The sequence below is a fragment of the Plecotus auritus genome, assembly GCF_963455305.1.
Source record: "Plecotus auritus genome assembly, chromosome: 14".
NCBI classification, from domain to species: Eukaryota; Metazoa; Chordata; class Mammalia; order Chiroptera; family Vespertilionidae; genus Plecotus; species Plecotus auritus.
Window position 1 is genome coordinate 16,526,710 of NC_137780.1, and position 14,738 is coordinate 16,541,447.

General features: G+C 53.0%; 1 protein-coding gene across 1 annotated transcript in view; it reads left to right on the forward strand.

Moving 5' to 3' along the window:
- The first annotated feature begins 921 nt into the window (after positions 1-921).
- The window catches only part of PARP1 (poly(ADP-ribose) polymerase 1), a 36,082-nt gene continuing 22,265 nt past the window's right edge, over positions 922-14,738 (forward strand). The window contains exons 1-7 of the mRNA XM_080651090.1: positions 922-1,290; positions 5,761-5,926; positions 9,216-9,331; positions 10,790-11,004; positions 11,641-11,740; positions 13,211-13,327; positions 14,042-14,218. Of these exons, the coding sequence (XP_080507216.1) occupies positions 1,171-1,290; positions 5,761-5,926; positions 9,216-9,331; positions 10,790-11,004; positions 11,641-11,740; positions 13,211-13,327; positions 14,042-14,218 (1,011 nt within the window). The 5' untranslated portion in view covers positions 922-1,170. The remainder of the gene's footprint in view (positions 1,291-5,760; positions 5,927-9,215; positions 9,332-10,789; positions 11,005-11,640; positions 11,741-13,210; positions 13,328-14,041; positions 14,219-14,738) is intronic.

A 14,738-nucleotide genomic window follows, 5' to 3' on the forward strand; every position in this document is an offset into this window, starting at 1 on the left:
ATGGCAGGGCTGTTAAGCCAGAGGCTGAACGGTCATGGTGGTGCCTGATTTGGTTGCTCTCTAAATGCTCTTATCCATTCCATGACATAATCCACTTATTCTATTTATCTTCGGAATCCTAACTTAGGATGCTCGGCCCACCTCTCATAATCTGCTTGCCTACTCAACATCCCGGTCTCTTAAGGTACTAACCTTCTTCCTCTCTGTGCTTTAAACAAGTTTTATGAGTTTCATTCGTCCTGTTTATTTTCTTGTCTTCTATAACAGGGCTGAATATTCTCAAACACAGCACACTGCGCTTTAAACAAATAGAATAAACTGCATAGGGTTGAAAGAGAAATCAATTATATAAAAATATAGTTCTATAAACTAAAAAGTAATAATAAAATACAGTTCTACATTAAATGGCAAGATCTAGTAGCAGCAGGTCTTAACGCCCGCAACTTCAAGTCGTGATGAGCGTGACAGTCCTGAGCTGCCTCCAACACGTGTACAGTGGCATGAAACCATCTGTGATCACTTGCCGCCTGGGGGTTGTATTCATGCATTTAAAACCCATAAAGAAGGCGATGCTGGACTTCAGTTAGTATTCGTCCCGACGGTTTGCAGACCGCAGTTAGCGCCCCGCCGAGGGCCAGCTGGTCCCCTTGGCAGATCAACCACATCCCCGAGCCGGGCCAGCGCCCTCCAGCCGGGCCGCCCTCGGGGGAGAGAGCACACGCGTGTTAAAGGGAATGAAGGTAGGATTAATTGGGAGAGCGTGTGCGCCTTCCAGCGGACAAAACGGTTCAAGGGCTCCTCCCAGAGCTCCTGGCGCCCAGCAAACCTAAGCTCAGGCCGCAGCGCCGCCGCCCGCCCAGCTCGCGCCGCCGCAGGCGCCGAGGAGCTCCGCCCTCCGCGGCCGGTAGGGGGCGCGCGCGCAGAGGCCCCGCCCCTAGAACGCGTGCGCGGGGGCGTGCCCGCCGCCAGGCATCAGCAATCTATCCGCGAGCGGCGGGTGGTCGGCGCGACGTGCTTGGCGACGGTTCTGGGCGCTCGCGCTCCTGAGCGAAGCGGACTGACGGCCGGACGCACGCACGCGAAGGGCGGCGCGGCGGCGAGGCGGCGGGTGGCGGCTGTGTGTCCTCAGGCGGCGGCGGGCTCCGGGACCGGCAGCGACACGAGGGGAGGATGGCGGAGTCCTCGGACAAGCTCTACCGGGTCGAGTACGCCAAGAGCGGGCGCGCCTCCTGCAAGAAATGCAGCGAGAGCATCCCCAAGGACTCGCTCCGCATGGCCATCATGGTGCAGGTGCGGGGAGGCCGCTTTGTGCGCGGCGGGCTTTCGCGTCCGGAGGGGCGGGCTCGGCGGAGGAACGGCCGGGCCTGGGAGCCACGCGGGGCCTGGGGCGCTGCTGCTCGCGGCCGGCGTGGAGCCCGTCGGGGGCGCCCGCCGCCAGGCTTTGATCTTGCAGGAAAAACCGGGGAAGTAGCCTGGAACTGGGTGCCTTTTGCTTCGTAAAAAGGAGGAACCGTTTCTGTCCCCATTCGCCCCGGGGGCGGGGGCGGGGCGGGGCGTGTGCGGGTCTTTCGAGGCGGGTCCGACTTGGAGCGACCTTGTTCTGGCGGTTTTTGTCCTACTTTTGTGGCGGCGACTGGCATGAGGATTTCTAAAGCTGTTTTTGGCTATCATTTCAACACCCGCTCACCCTCGTTTTTATAAATTATGCAAAGCTATGCACGTTGGTGTCATTTCTGTACAGTGCGTTCACTTCGGCCTGATTTTTTAATGTAAAATAACATTTCCCCAAACTTTCCAGGTTCCTAGTGGAGTTCTCTTGATGCAGGGTGCAGCTGTCCGGTTTGAGTAAGAATGGCTTCAGGGTTCCTCCTGGGGACTTCTTGACAGATTGGGGATCCCCCTTCCCGGGTTCCCTTGGGCTTCAGGGACGCCCATGGGGTTGGAGGGCTCCGAGGTGGTGTCAGCAGGCCCTGCCAGGGGTTCCCGCCTCCATTTTGCTCATGTGGTCTTGATTCTCGCCCGCCCTGTCTCCACCTCCATAAAGCTGCCTGGAGCCCCGGCGCGGTGCTCAGGGTCCAGGGAACTTGATTTTCCCTCCCCGCGTGAGGCCTGGTGTGTGAGGAGTGACCGCAGAGTCCTTGCTGGGACTTGTGTGCTCCCGAGGGGAGTGGGTGTGAGTGGTTGGTTATCTCATCTTATGACCCGGGTGTCCAGGGGGCTTCCCTAGCTGGTACCTGACACCTCATCACTTCAACACTGGCCAAGCACCTGGTAGGTTCGAGGCCCTGCGCTGGGTCCTAGGGACACCAAGAGCTTCAGTGTGGTTAAAAGGAAGGTGATGGTGCGCAGTGTCCCGGGGTGGGCGCCCTTGATGGCGCTGTGCCTCGGGCTTGGTGCCCAGGCGGGGCGTGGTCAGGTGTCCTGTTCCCGGACCCCTGACCACGGGCAGCTGAGGGTGGAGCAGCAGACCTGCCATCTGAGGAGCGCGTCCCCCACCACGCAGCTGAGCTTTATACCCTGAGTGCATGGGCGGCTGATGCTAAGAAGTTCTCTTCCGACGCTGGGGCTCCTGAGGGGGCAGAGGTCTGTGAGTTTAAACGAGAACAGATTTGCATCTCCTCCTCCACCAGCCTCCGTCTAGATGGAGGCATCACTTCCTCCAGTCAGGAGCACGGCCACCAAGGCGTGTTAGCACCGGTGCTTTGTCACCACCGGTAATTACAGATGTTTTCTCTCGACATCTGGTGGGGATTTCTCCGAGTATTTACGCTCATCACTGCCTCAAGATAAGCGTAGATATTCGCGTGGGGGCTAGTTCTTGTTATTTAAGGCCTCGAAGCTCAAGGGTTACTGTAGTCCAGTAAGCTTTTTAATGTCTTGGTAACTATTTCAGTGCATTGGGTTCCACGTGTGAACCTGTCTTCCGTGCTGCGTTTGTAAATGTTATTCTGAGAAGGGACACGGAGGCTTCACCAGGCAGCGAGAGGACCCTGCCCTGTTGAGTACAGACAGGAAACCCGGTGCTGCCGGTGTGCTGGGCGAGCCCTGTGGGGAGGGGCGGCTCTGCCTGGAGGATGGCTCCGTGGGCGAACTTGATTGTGAAAGACGTTCTTTGTCATTAGAAGTAAGTGTGGTCGTCCTTAATTGTAACGAATGTCAAGTTGGTCGTCTGGGAGGGTGGGGGCAGGAAGAAAGAAGCCATTCTTTGGGCACTTGTACTTAAAAGCCCTCTTTTGCATTTGTATGGGAGGGTGTCCTGGGAGTATCAAATACCTGATACTTCAGCTGGTGTGCCCCAGGCGGCCTGGAGGGGCTGGGCTGGGAGGAGGCTGTGGTGAGCGATTTATCTTACCTGTCTTGGAGGGTTGGGGCCCACTTCGCCCATTGCTCTCTGGCGTGGGCGGGCAGTGGAGTGGCCGACGAGGACCCCGGTATGAGATAGGTGCTAAGTACACAAAGATTCTGCTCTTGCGAGAGCGACCCGGCTGCCAAGTGATAGTGACCTTGGTTTAGCTCCCTTCCTGCCATGTCATCTCAGTCCTGAGGTCTGGGTTGAAGCTTTTCTTTAGTCAAAGATTCTTCCTCTTGAGGGAGAAGGGGCCCAGTCACCCATGCAGGGGTCACAGCACCCAGACCAAGGTGAAGGGGACAGGGTGAGGCCCTGGCCGAGCCTAGAAGGTAGGGCGCAGTCACAGTTCCAGCGTGGGCAAAGCCACTGCGCCACGGGCCCTCCCCTGCATGAACATCGCAGAGGAGGAAGACAAGGTGCCACGGCTGGAGGGGCCGGCGGGGGCCACTGCGGGTGTGTGCGGGGTTGGGGGGGCTGTGGGTGTGTACAAGGTGCCACCGGGTGTGTGCAGGGGTCACTGCGGGTGTGTACGAGGTGCCACCAGGTGGGTGCGGGGGCCACTGCGGGTGTGTACGAGGTGCCCTGATGCCCGAGGATGGGTCTTTCTGGATGAAAGTTTGAGAGCCAGAATGCATGTCTACTCTGGATTGCCATTTGTTGCCTGGTTTAGGGGAACTCTTCCACAGCAGGGACCCCCCTCCTTTCTTTCTTCTTCCTTCCCTCCACAGTCTTAGGGCGTTTCACAGACACCATGAGGCCCACTAGGAGCAGGCTTTGCCAGATGCCAGCCAGATGGACATGGTGCCTTTCAGGGCACTTCCAACCCAGTGTGGGCAGCACAGGCATTGATCAGTCATCACCCACGGGGGTCATTGTTGTTGGTTTTTTGTTAATCCTCACCCGAGGGTATTTTTCCCATCGATTTTTTTAGAGAGAATGGAAGAGAGGGAGGGAGGGAGAAACGTCAATGTGAGAGACACATCAGTTGATTGCCTCCCACACACACCAACTGGGGCTGGGGATCGAACCTGCGACCCTTCAGTGCGCGGGCCGATATTCTAACCACCAAGAACTGGCCAGAGCCAAATGGATCATCCTTAGCAGTGGGAAGGGCCTATGGGAACCCCAGGAAGTGCCGTTTCCCTGCATCGGACGGGGCGAGTTCTGGGCTGAGGAAACAGCTGTAACCAGACTGCGCGGTGTGAGGAGTCCTTGATGTGCCAGCCTCGGCCTTCCGTTTTAATCCATTAAATCTAGAAAGACCACTCCGTAGTGGGCGAGGGCGAGTTGGGAGACCCTGCCACTGCTCTTCACAGTATTTCCCCTGTCTCCGTAACGCCATCCCAAAAGTTCTATATGGTGTTTACTGTTAAAGCTCTTCATCTTTTTATTTCATCTGCCTGACATTGGCTTTATGTTAGTATATAACAGCAGATGCTGAGGTCTCCCTGGCTTTAGTCAGAACCGCTGTGTATTTTTAAGTAGTTCTTCCTACCCAGCGTCGAAGTGGAAAGAACCGTGGTGTCGGAGCTGCCTTTGTGGGGACCCCCTCCCCCTGGTATCAGTGGGGGTGCTGGTTTCTACCCAGACGCAGTTGAGTGTGCCAGGGGCCAAGTAAATACCAGTGTTTATCGCTGTGACACTGACGGCACCAACCCGAGTGTGAGGCTTCCGAGGAAGGACAGCCTGCCATGAGGGGAACCCCCTTTCCCGCGTGGCCCCACTTCCACTTCCCAAAGGTGGTGGGCAAGCTGGTGGCCTAGCCTGGGAGTTCTGTTGTCTGCCCTGGCTGGCCTCTGCTTCCCTGATCCGTGTGTCGTCCCCCCCCCCCCCCCCCCCCCCCCCCCGTGGAAGTTAACTCGTTCCATTCACATACGAGCCTGCCCCTTCGCTGACACATTCTCTCTGCCTGGCTCTTTGCCTGGGACTAGCTCCTTGTCATTCTAACTGCAGAGGCTCTCCAGGACCCTTTGGGGCGCACAGGCCCCCTGAGTCCGGCCTGACTCCTGGGCAGACCCTGCAGGGTCAGGCACAGGACAGGCGTCTTGTGTGTTTACTGTGCTCAGAGGTAAAGCGTGTCACTGGAACGCAGTGGCGTGTGGTTACAAAGGTACATGACACAGTCCTGTCCAAAAATGCCACCGTTCCCACAGGGTCCATGTCCTGAGCGCGGGCTCAGCGGGCAGCTCTCAGCTGTGGGGGAAGAGCCTGGAGACATGTACAATGTGCTGCTGCTGTTTCTCATGCGTTTGCAGCTTCCCCGGGCCGTGTGGGGACAGGGGCAAGGCTGCCCTCGGTCACAGATAAGAAAACAAGGCCTTGATAGGTTCCGTTGCTGAGGGTTGGGCTTGAGGCTGCATTGGAGGTCAACTAACTGTCCCTTTACCTCCCTCCGGTTCTCCTCCTCCCAGTCGCCCATGTTCGATGGCAAAGTCCCGCACTGGTACCACTTCTCCTGCTTCTGGAAGGTCGGCCACTCCATCTGGCAGCCTGATGTCGAGGTGGACGGGTTCTCGGAGCTCCGGTGGGACGACCAGCAGAAAGTGAAGAAGACAGCCGAGGCTGGAGGCGTGGCAGGTCCGAACACACCCGCACGGTGTGGGGGGGGGGGGGGCGGGGGGGGCCGAGGTGGTCGTGACCCCCAACCCCGGAGCTTCCAGGGACCTTTCCCCGAGAGCACAGAACGTTCTTTGGCTCGCCCTCTGATTCTCACGTGCCCACGGGGAACAGGGCCCTGCTGCTCGGCCGCACCTGCGGGACCCGGCTTTGTCCTGCTGCAGGACATCTTTTTCCCGACGCTTGAAACGTGGTCTTTAAAGTTGTTTTAATGGACTTTACTTTTTAGAGCAGTTTCGGTTCATAGCAAAATTAAACAGAAGATTAGAGAGTTCCCCTATTCCTCCTGACCCACAGAAGCCTGGCCTCCCCATCGTCCGCACCCTCCACTGGAGGAGCCCTTAGTTCCAACCCATGAACCGGCATTGGCGCGTCTTCACCCAAGTCCATAGTGTACGGTCACGTTCACTCGTGGTGTACGTTCTGTAGACCAGTGTACAAGGGCATGTATTTATCATCACAGCCGAATATTTCTCGCTGCCCAAAATCCTCTGCACTTCGTCTGTTCATCTTTCCTTCTCCCCCAGCCCCTGGCCAACACTGATCTTTATACTGTCTCCATAGTTCTGCTTAGTTCAGGAGGTCATGCAGTTGGACTCACACAGGGAGCCTTTCCAGATTGGCTTACTTCACATCCATATGCATTTAAGGTTCCTGCATGCCTTTCTCGGGTGGTTTTTAATCCTCACCTGAGTACGTGCTTAGAGAGAGGAAGAGAGAGAAACATCAGTGTGAGAGAGAAACAGGGTGCCTTCCGTATGTGCCTCCACTGGGGCCACAACCCAGGTGTGTGCCCTGACTCGGAATCAAACTGGCAACCTTTTGGTGCACAGGACAACACTCAGCTGAGTCACTCTGGCCGGTCTCTCTTCATGGTTTGATAGCTTCTTTCTTTTTTTTTAGCTCATTTCTTTTTAATGCTGAATAATATTCTAATCTCTAGATGTAATAATTTATTCGTACTGGTAACTAGTTTATTTATACTGAAGGACATCTTGGTTGCTTCCAAGTTTAGGCAGTTAATAAGTATAAACATGTAGGTTTTTTTGTTGTTGGTTTTTGAATTTTGATGAGTTTGTACCCTCATGTAGGTTTTTATGTGGACCTAACTTTTTCAACTCATTTGGGTAAATACCAGGTAACGTGATTGCTAGGTTGTATGTTTAGTTTTGTATGAAGCTACCAATCACTTTCAGATGGCCGTGGTGTTTTTTGAATTTCCATCAGCAATGAATGAGGATTTCTGTTGCTCCGTCTCCGCCAGCATTTGGTGGTGTCAGTGTTTTGTATTTTGACTGTTCTAATAGGTGTGTAGTGGTGTCTTGTTTTAATTTGTAGTAAGAAGGCTGTTCAGATATTTTCCCCATTTTTTAATGTTTGTTTTGAGTTTTAAGAGCTCTTCGTATATTTTAAATAACTGTGCTTGAAAAGACATTTTCCCAGTCTGTAGCTTGTCTTTCTCATTCTCTTGGCAATGTCTTTCACAGAGCAGACATTTTCAGTGTTAGTGAAATTTATCTCATCAATTATTCCTTTCATGGATCATGTCTGTTAATGTATCAAAAAAGCCATCATCATACCCAGCCAAGCTCAACTGGAGTTTCTCCTTTGTGTCAGGAGGAGTTTTATGTTACACATGACATCTAAGTCTGCGGTCCGTTTTGAGTTCATTTCTGTAGTGGGTATGCAGTCTGTCTAACTCTGTTTTGCATGTGGATGTCCAATTTCCCCAGCACCATTGGTTGAAAAGGTGCCTGTTTTCCGTTGTATTGCCCTTTGCTCCTTTGAAACGTCGATTTGACCATATTTGGGTGGGTGCATTTTGGGCTCTTATTCTCGTCTGTGTATCAGTGTGTGCCTTTTGCCAGTACCACGCTGTCTTGATGGCCGTAGCTTTATGGTAAGTCGTACAGTCAGGCGGTGTCAGTCCTCTGACTCTCTTCTTCCGTGTTGTCTTGGCTGTTCTGGATCTTTTGACTGTTGATATCTACGAACTTAACGTGCTAGGATGCCTTTAAATTTTGAATAGGCAATTTTATTTTATTTTTTTAGCCGTTTTTGAAGGAGATCCTCTGAGACCACATTCTCCTTTCTCTGTCTTCCTAAACTGACCCAGTTTAACCTGTTCTATGACTAAGCTGTGCCTATGCTAAACTATTTTCTCTGTCTTCCTGTCTTTTTTACAACTGTCAGTGTATTTGTCTCCAGTTGCTTCTGATGTGTTGGAAACGGATCAGAAACACAGCTCAGAATTGTGAATAAAAGTAACAGTAAATTTGTCAGCAAAGGGTATGGAGAGCGAGTGTCAGTTGTAGCAGAAGGAGAGGGAGAAGAGGGACACTCCCATCGACCAGTTGCCTCCCACAGCTGCTCGGGCCGTGAGCCACCTTCTGGTGTACGGATGATGCTCCTACCGATGGTGCCACGGGCCAGGGCTTAATGAAGGCTGTTTACATAATAGCGTGCTTCACTTTCTTTTTGTTGCATGTGTACTGCTGGTGTATAGAAATGTCTTTCTATTGACCTTGTGTTCTGCAAATCTGCTAAATTCACTTAACCGTACCGGTAGCTTTTTTGTAGATTCCTAAGGTATCCCACATATACCATCATGTCATCTACAAATAGAGATGGCTTTCCTTGTTCTTTTCTAAACTTGCACCTTTTCTTTCTTTTTCTTGCCCTAAGGCACTTATAGAATCTCAAATACAATGTCAAGTAAGTGGTGAGATGAGACAGCTTTTCTCATTCCTGATCACAGGAAAAACACTCAGCCTTGGAGCTCATTTTTATATCAGAAAAGAACCTGGCTTTTGTCCCAAATGCTTGGCTGTCTATCCCCAAGACTCTACTGAATGATTCAGCCTTTTCCCACCAATGAGAAATGCCCCCCACCGTATGCTACCTTACATAGACTTGTGTCCGTACCAAGATTCTCCCTTTAGTGCAGCATCTCACTTTCATCGATATAAGTACTTTCCACAGTGAGGGGGTTGCCGGAGGAAATGGAGAGAGGTGGAGGGTGAGGCAGCCACAAGCTAACATTGAGCTGTTTCCAAGAGCCTGTCTGGGAAAGGTTTTATTTTGTTGCCAGAAGAGAAGCTGTGTTCAGCAGCCACAGTGCTTAGAAATGGCATAGAGGAAACGGACCAACTGCCATCACCCAGAACAAGTGTTCTAGTAGAACCCCTGGGACGTGGCGGGGGGCCGGGACACGGCTGTGAGTTGAGCATTGCTGTATTTGATCCTTCAGGCAAAGGCCAAGGCGGAGCTGGCAGTAAGACGGAGAAGACACTGGGCGACTTTGCGGCCGAGTATGCCAAGTCCAACAGGAGCACCTGCAAGGGCTGTCTGGAGAGGATAGACAAGGTGAGGTTAGGCTCAAACACCTGACTCGGGGTTTCTTCCGCTGGAGGTCGTTACCTTCATTAATCACCCTTTCCTGCCGATTGTCCCTGAAGAATGGCAGCCGACTGGGAACGCTACCGGGACGATTGTGGGAGCACAGGGGTGCAAGGCCGGGGCTGTGCTCTGCCTTGTCACCCTCCCCTGATCTTATGCGAATATTCTATTTGATTGGTCGAAGGCTTTGCCTCCTTGGAGTGCTGTGCCAGAAATTTGGAGATGGGCAGTGGGATTTAGAAAGGAAAATCATGACATTATTAAAAGATCTCCAGCTACCTTTAATCACTACAAAATGAGGCAAAAGTTTAGGTTCTGAGGGGAATGTCAGAAGTCGTGTGCTGCTGAGTGATGCTTGCCCTGAAATGGAGCTCTGCGTAGTGTCAGCACCCCTCATGCTGCGTTGCCCAGGTCTGGGGCTCACAGTCATGGAACTCTTCTAGGAATGTCAGGCCTGGAATTGTGAAGCTGGGCAGGATGGAAGGGCTGGGTTCAACAGATAGAAGAAAGGGGGGCTGGGGGAGGGCGGGGCAGAAAGTCCCTGCTGGGACTGGAGGCCTGCCTGCCTCAGGCTCTGGGCCTGGAGTGTAGCATCCCAGGTGCAGTTCAGGTCCTCAGCTCTGCCCAGTCTGCTGTACAGGAACCTCCAATTTGGGGTGCGGGGGAGAAGGAAGCTTCATTCAGTGCAGATAGCTTCAATGGTGATGACAGAGCACAGCTGTGAAACACACTGGGGAAATGCAGTCCCATCTTCGGGGGTCTCCTAGCCAGAGGGGAGCTGCCTTATGTGGACAGAAATCCCCGCCCCTGGTCCCTGATGGCTCTTAGTTGTTCCATCCTCATGCAAATGAGGACTCCAAATTCTCTGATTGGTCCAGAAGGCACTGTCCTGATGGGTCAAAATAGAGCCACTCTGATTGTCAGAGCTGTGCAGAGCTCTGGATGTGGAAAGCTCAGTCCTGGTGGTTAAAATAAGATTCCAGGAACTCTGTTATCAGGGCTGACTCGGGTGGCAGAAACGCAGTGCAGGCCTCTCCCTGAAGGGCAGTTGGCGCGAGAGGCCCTTCGGTAGAAACCGCTGCTGGGGTCTGTTTTGTTTTGTTTTAATTTGAGCCTCGTTGGCCCCCACAAGCCTTTCTTAGCAGGTGTCTTTCTCAAGGTTCAGTTACCACTTCCTTGACTTGCCCAGGCAAATACATAACTAGTGGAAGTTGAGTCCATTGAAAATGGGGTGCAGGGGCTTGAGGGTAACCACACACTCACTGGTGGTATGAAAGTGCCAAAAACTCCCCGCAGTCCTCACGTCGCCCTTGAGATGGGCCTGAGGCTCTCACTGGCTGGAGCACGGGCTGGCTCGGTCACCCCCAGCCCTGATGTCTCCCATCCTTCCTTGTCTCTCAGTACCACATGTGGTTTTTCCTGTAGGGCCAGGTGCGCTTGTCCAAGAAGATGCTGGACCCGGAGAAGCCCCAGCTGGGCATGATTGACCGCTGGTACCACCCAGAATGCTTTGTTGAGAACAGGGAGGAGCTGGGTTTCCGGCCCGAATACAGTGCGAGCCAGCTCAAGGGCTTCAGCCTGCTTGCTCCGGAGGATAAGGAAGCCCTGGAGAAGCAGCTCCCGGGAGTCAAGAGCGAAGTGTGGGTGGAGGGCCAACGGGAGGGTTAGGGGGGTTCAATGCGGGGCTTGGTGGAGGCCCAGAGATCCCACAGATTGCATACCAGTCCTGTGTCCCCTTGCTAACCTTGAGAAAGCCAGGGTGCAGACTGAGGGATGGCGACAGCTCAGTGCTGCCTCTTCCCCCGCTGTGGTAGTGGAGGGCGGCAGGGAAGGGCTATAGGGTGCTCCTGGTGTCTGATCCTGTGGCCCCTGCATGACCCACTTTCCTGGCCCCATGGCCTCCTCCTGTGGACATGTTCCTTGGTGTCTGGGTGTCTCTGAGAAATGGTGCTGGGAGGATCATCACGGGTTTTTCATGCGTTGGGAGGGGAGCAGTTCCCTGGTTGAAGATTTAGAAGGGCATGGGTTTCATACGGTGCTACCATTAGGATGGGAGGGCCCACCAGTGACTTCTGTACTGGGTTGTCCCAAGGCTCTGGAGCAACCCCAAATCACTCCTTGGCAACAGCGTATGTTCTGAAGGGGATGACGTCGCGCAGACGCCCTGAGAGACGGCAAGCGGGGCCTGCAGAGAGTTGAGATAAGATACGTGGCGCCCACGTTGGATGTCGGAGTTTTCGTGGCTCTGGTTCTCTCATGTTCTGTGTCTCTTTCAGAAAGAGGAAAGGCGACGAGGTAGATGGCCTAGACCAAGTGCCCAAGAAGAAACCTAAGAAAGAGAAAGACAAGGACGCCAAGCTTGAAAAGGCTCTCAAGGTGAGTGCTGAGCCGTGTCCTGCGCCATTCTGCCTCAGTTCTTCCCTCGTTCTGGGAAGAAGGTTCAAGGAGGTGTGTGTCCCACTTACCAAGACCTTTAGGAATCCCCAGGTTGATAGCCGCTGTTAAAAAGCATGGTTTCCCCCAGGTGGCTTTCTTCCTCCCAAAGAGACGGTTCTTATTTGAAGGAGAACTCCCTTTGGGCTCCAGGTGCCAGAAGAGCACCCAGGCTCAGGCAGGAGCTAGAGTCGGGCCCCACGCACCAGCCTCACTGAGCTGGTAGATTCCTGCATCAGCCACACAGCACATCACTGCATCCTGACCTGTAGGGTCGCTGGTGAGCATGCAAACTGAATAGTAATTTAAAAAATGCCAAACGTTCTTACCTTAGCCCAGGGGTGGGGAACCTCGGGCCTGGGAGCCATATAAAGCCCATGAAATCATGGTCTGGCTCTGCCTAGACGTTAGGGGTGAGTTAATGCAATGTTTGACCAATATAGAAGGCTAATCTTTAAGTTGGTAATTTTGTATGACCCACAGATGTGATAAATATCCAAATGGCCCTGGGCAGAAAGGAGGTTCCACACCCCTGCCTTAGACAAGTGCCTTGAAGAGATAAAGTTGTTATTGCTGTTTTGTTTTTGTTTTTGTTTTTAATGAAGCTCTTGTTTAAAAGAAAAAGGAATAGAAGTCAACATAGTGAAAAGAAGACTACCCATTAAATCAGTAGTCACAGACCAGAGATTCATCGCTGTTGATTACACATGCACTGAAGCAAAGTACAAATTGTTAATCAGAAAGTGCTAGCTGTTTGGGGATCTAGGGGAGAACATGCAGTCTCTCTTAGGAACTTGATTTCTGTGAGGCATCTGCTTGCTATCTTACATAAGTATTCAGTTTTTTTCCAGTGGTGTGAAAATTAGAAGCAATTTCTGATCTTGTTCCAGTTGTTCGATAAGAAGGACAATTTGGTGTGGTTGCCCTTTGTAAAAAACGTTTGTTGTGGTCCACATCTGGCTGCAGTAGAGTTGTGCTATTTTGCTCTGAGGAAATAGGTGTTTGGACACCCCCTCCCCCATGCACTCTCAGATTGGGAGAGCAGCCACGCCTGCCTCCCTAGTACCGGATGTGGGGCTGATGACCCTGGGCTTCCAGACTCCTTCCTGAGTCTCCGGGCATTGGTTTCTGAGTGGTTGATTCCAGGGACCCTGGTTCCTGACAGCAGCCTTCCCCACGTCCCTCCATGGTCTCCCCACCTCCCACGGTGGTGTTGAGAGGCTGCGCTCTGGGCTTACCTTGGCATCCACGGGAGTGGGATTGGGCACACACTTGCCTGTTGATGATGCTGACGTTGGAGAGCAGCTCAGTTAAGGATGAGGTTGGAGATGAGCAAGGCCAGTGGGATCTCCTTGGTGGTGGAGATGGATGTGGAAAAGAGCTGGTCGCTCAGCAGCTGGGTCTTGTCCACAGGCCCAGAACGACCTGATCTGGAACACCAAAGATGAGCTCAAGAAAGCGTGCTCAACGAATGACCTGAAAGAGCTGCTCATCTTCAACAAGCAGCAAGTGCCCTCCGGGGAGTCGGCGGTGAGTTGCCTTTGTGTTACGGGAGGCAGCCAGGCCACTGTGGAGTGACTGTCCTCTCGGATGTGGGAGGCCCTCGGTTGAACACCTGCCAGTATTCATTGGAGGAGTGACAGTTCCGTGGTTGTGTTGTATGGTCATCATCATCGTGACCCCATTTCCCAGGGGCAGGAAGGAGCAGGCTCTCCCAGGCCCTTCCGGCATCTTCCCCAAGGTAGCCCTTGGTTTAGGATTTTGGTGAGGACTGAAGGGGCTTTCTGTTTGCCTTGTATATTCACGCCACACGGGCCTGAGGAGCTCTCTGCTGCCTTCTGCCCACATTGCCCCAGGGCTGTGAGGTCTGGAGGGAGTATGAGGTCTGGAGGGAGTAGGACCACCTCGTGAGACCAGCTTCCCAGCAGGCCTGTCCTGCTGGCTCTGGGGAGACGGTGGCACTGTTCTTGTGCAGAAGCAGTGGGTGCTCTGGCTCTCCCTTTACTTCTAAATCCCCAAGGGCAGTAGGAATGCAGGAACATGCGTGGACTTAGCAGTACAAAAATCTAAGCTCCACCTGTCAACCAGCCAACCAGGGGTGGGCATTTAGCAAGCCTGGGGCGAGCCCTCTCTTCTGTGTTGGTGCATGCAGTTTGCAGATTCTTCATCCCACGTTGGTAACGTCACTGTATCCCCTCCTTGTCTCTGTCACGCTTTGTCTCTGACACGCTTCTCCACTGGCAGATCTTGGACCGCGTGGCTGATGGCATTGTGTTCGGTGCCCTCCTTCCCTGCGAGGAGTGCTCAGGCCAGCTGGTCTTCAAGAGTGACGCCTACTACTGCACGGGGGACATCACTGCCTGGACCAAATGTATGGTTAGGACGCAGACGCCCAACCGGAAGGAATGGGTGACTCCAAAGGTAAGTGGGGGCTCCTGGGGTCTGTAGACAGAAAAATATGGTCCCCTCACTCCAAGCAGCCACGACGGCAGGGCAGCATTCTTCAGGCTTCTTTACATCTGGCCCATCCTCACAATTAGAATGTAAAATTATATTATTGGCTCCATGGTTTAAAAACTTCACAAATGGAGAACCAAAGCACTTGGTACTGGAGTACAGGTTTGTCCAGTTGGAGTAAAGTCCACCTGCTGGCCAAGAATGTCGATCATTTCTGTTCCTGCTCAGCAAGTGCTTCCTCTGTGCCAGGCATGTTCTAAGCACAGGGGAGGGATGGGGAGTAAGTGGATCATTCCTGCCTTTATGTTCGGAGAGCTTTTCTTAAGAATATTTCTTTGCTTTTATGCTAAAGTGGGAGCTGGTTCCAGAGTTCAGTTATCTTCTATTTTAATCTCTTTTATAATGGAACTACATGTTGAATTCTCAGGTGCAAAATCTCAATTGAGGAACCTCATTTGGAATTGTGGGCAGGGTGGGGGTTTGA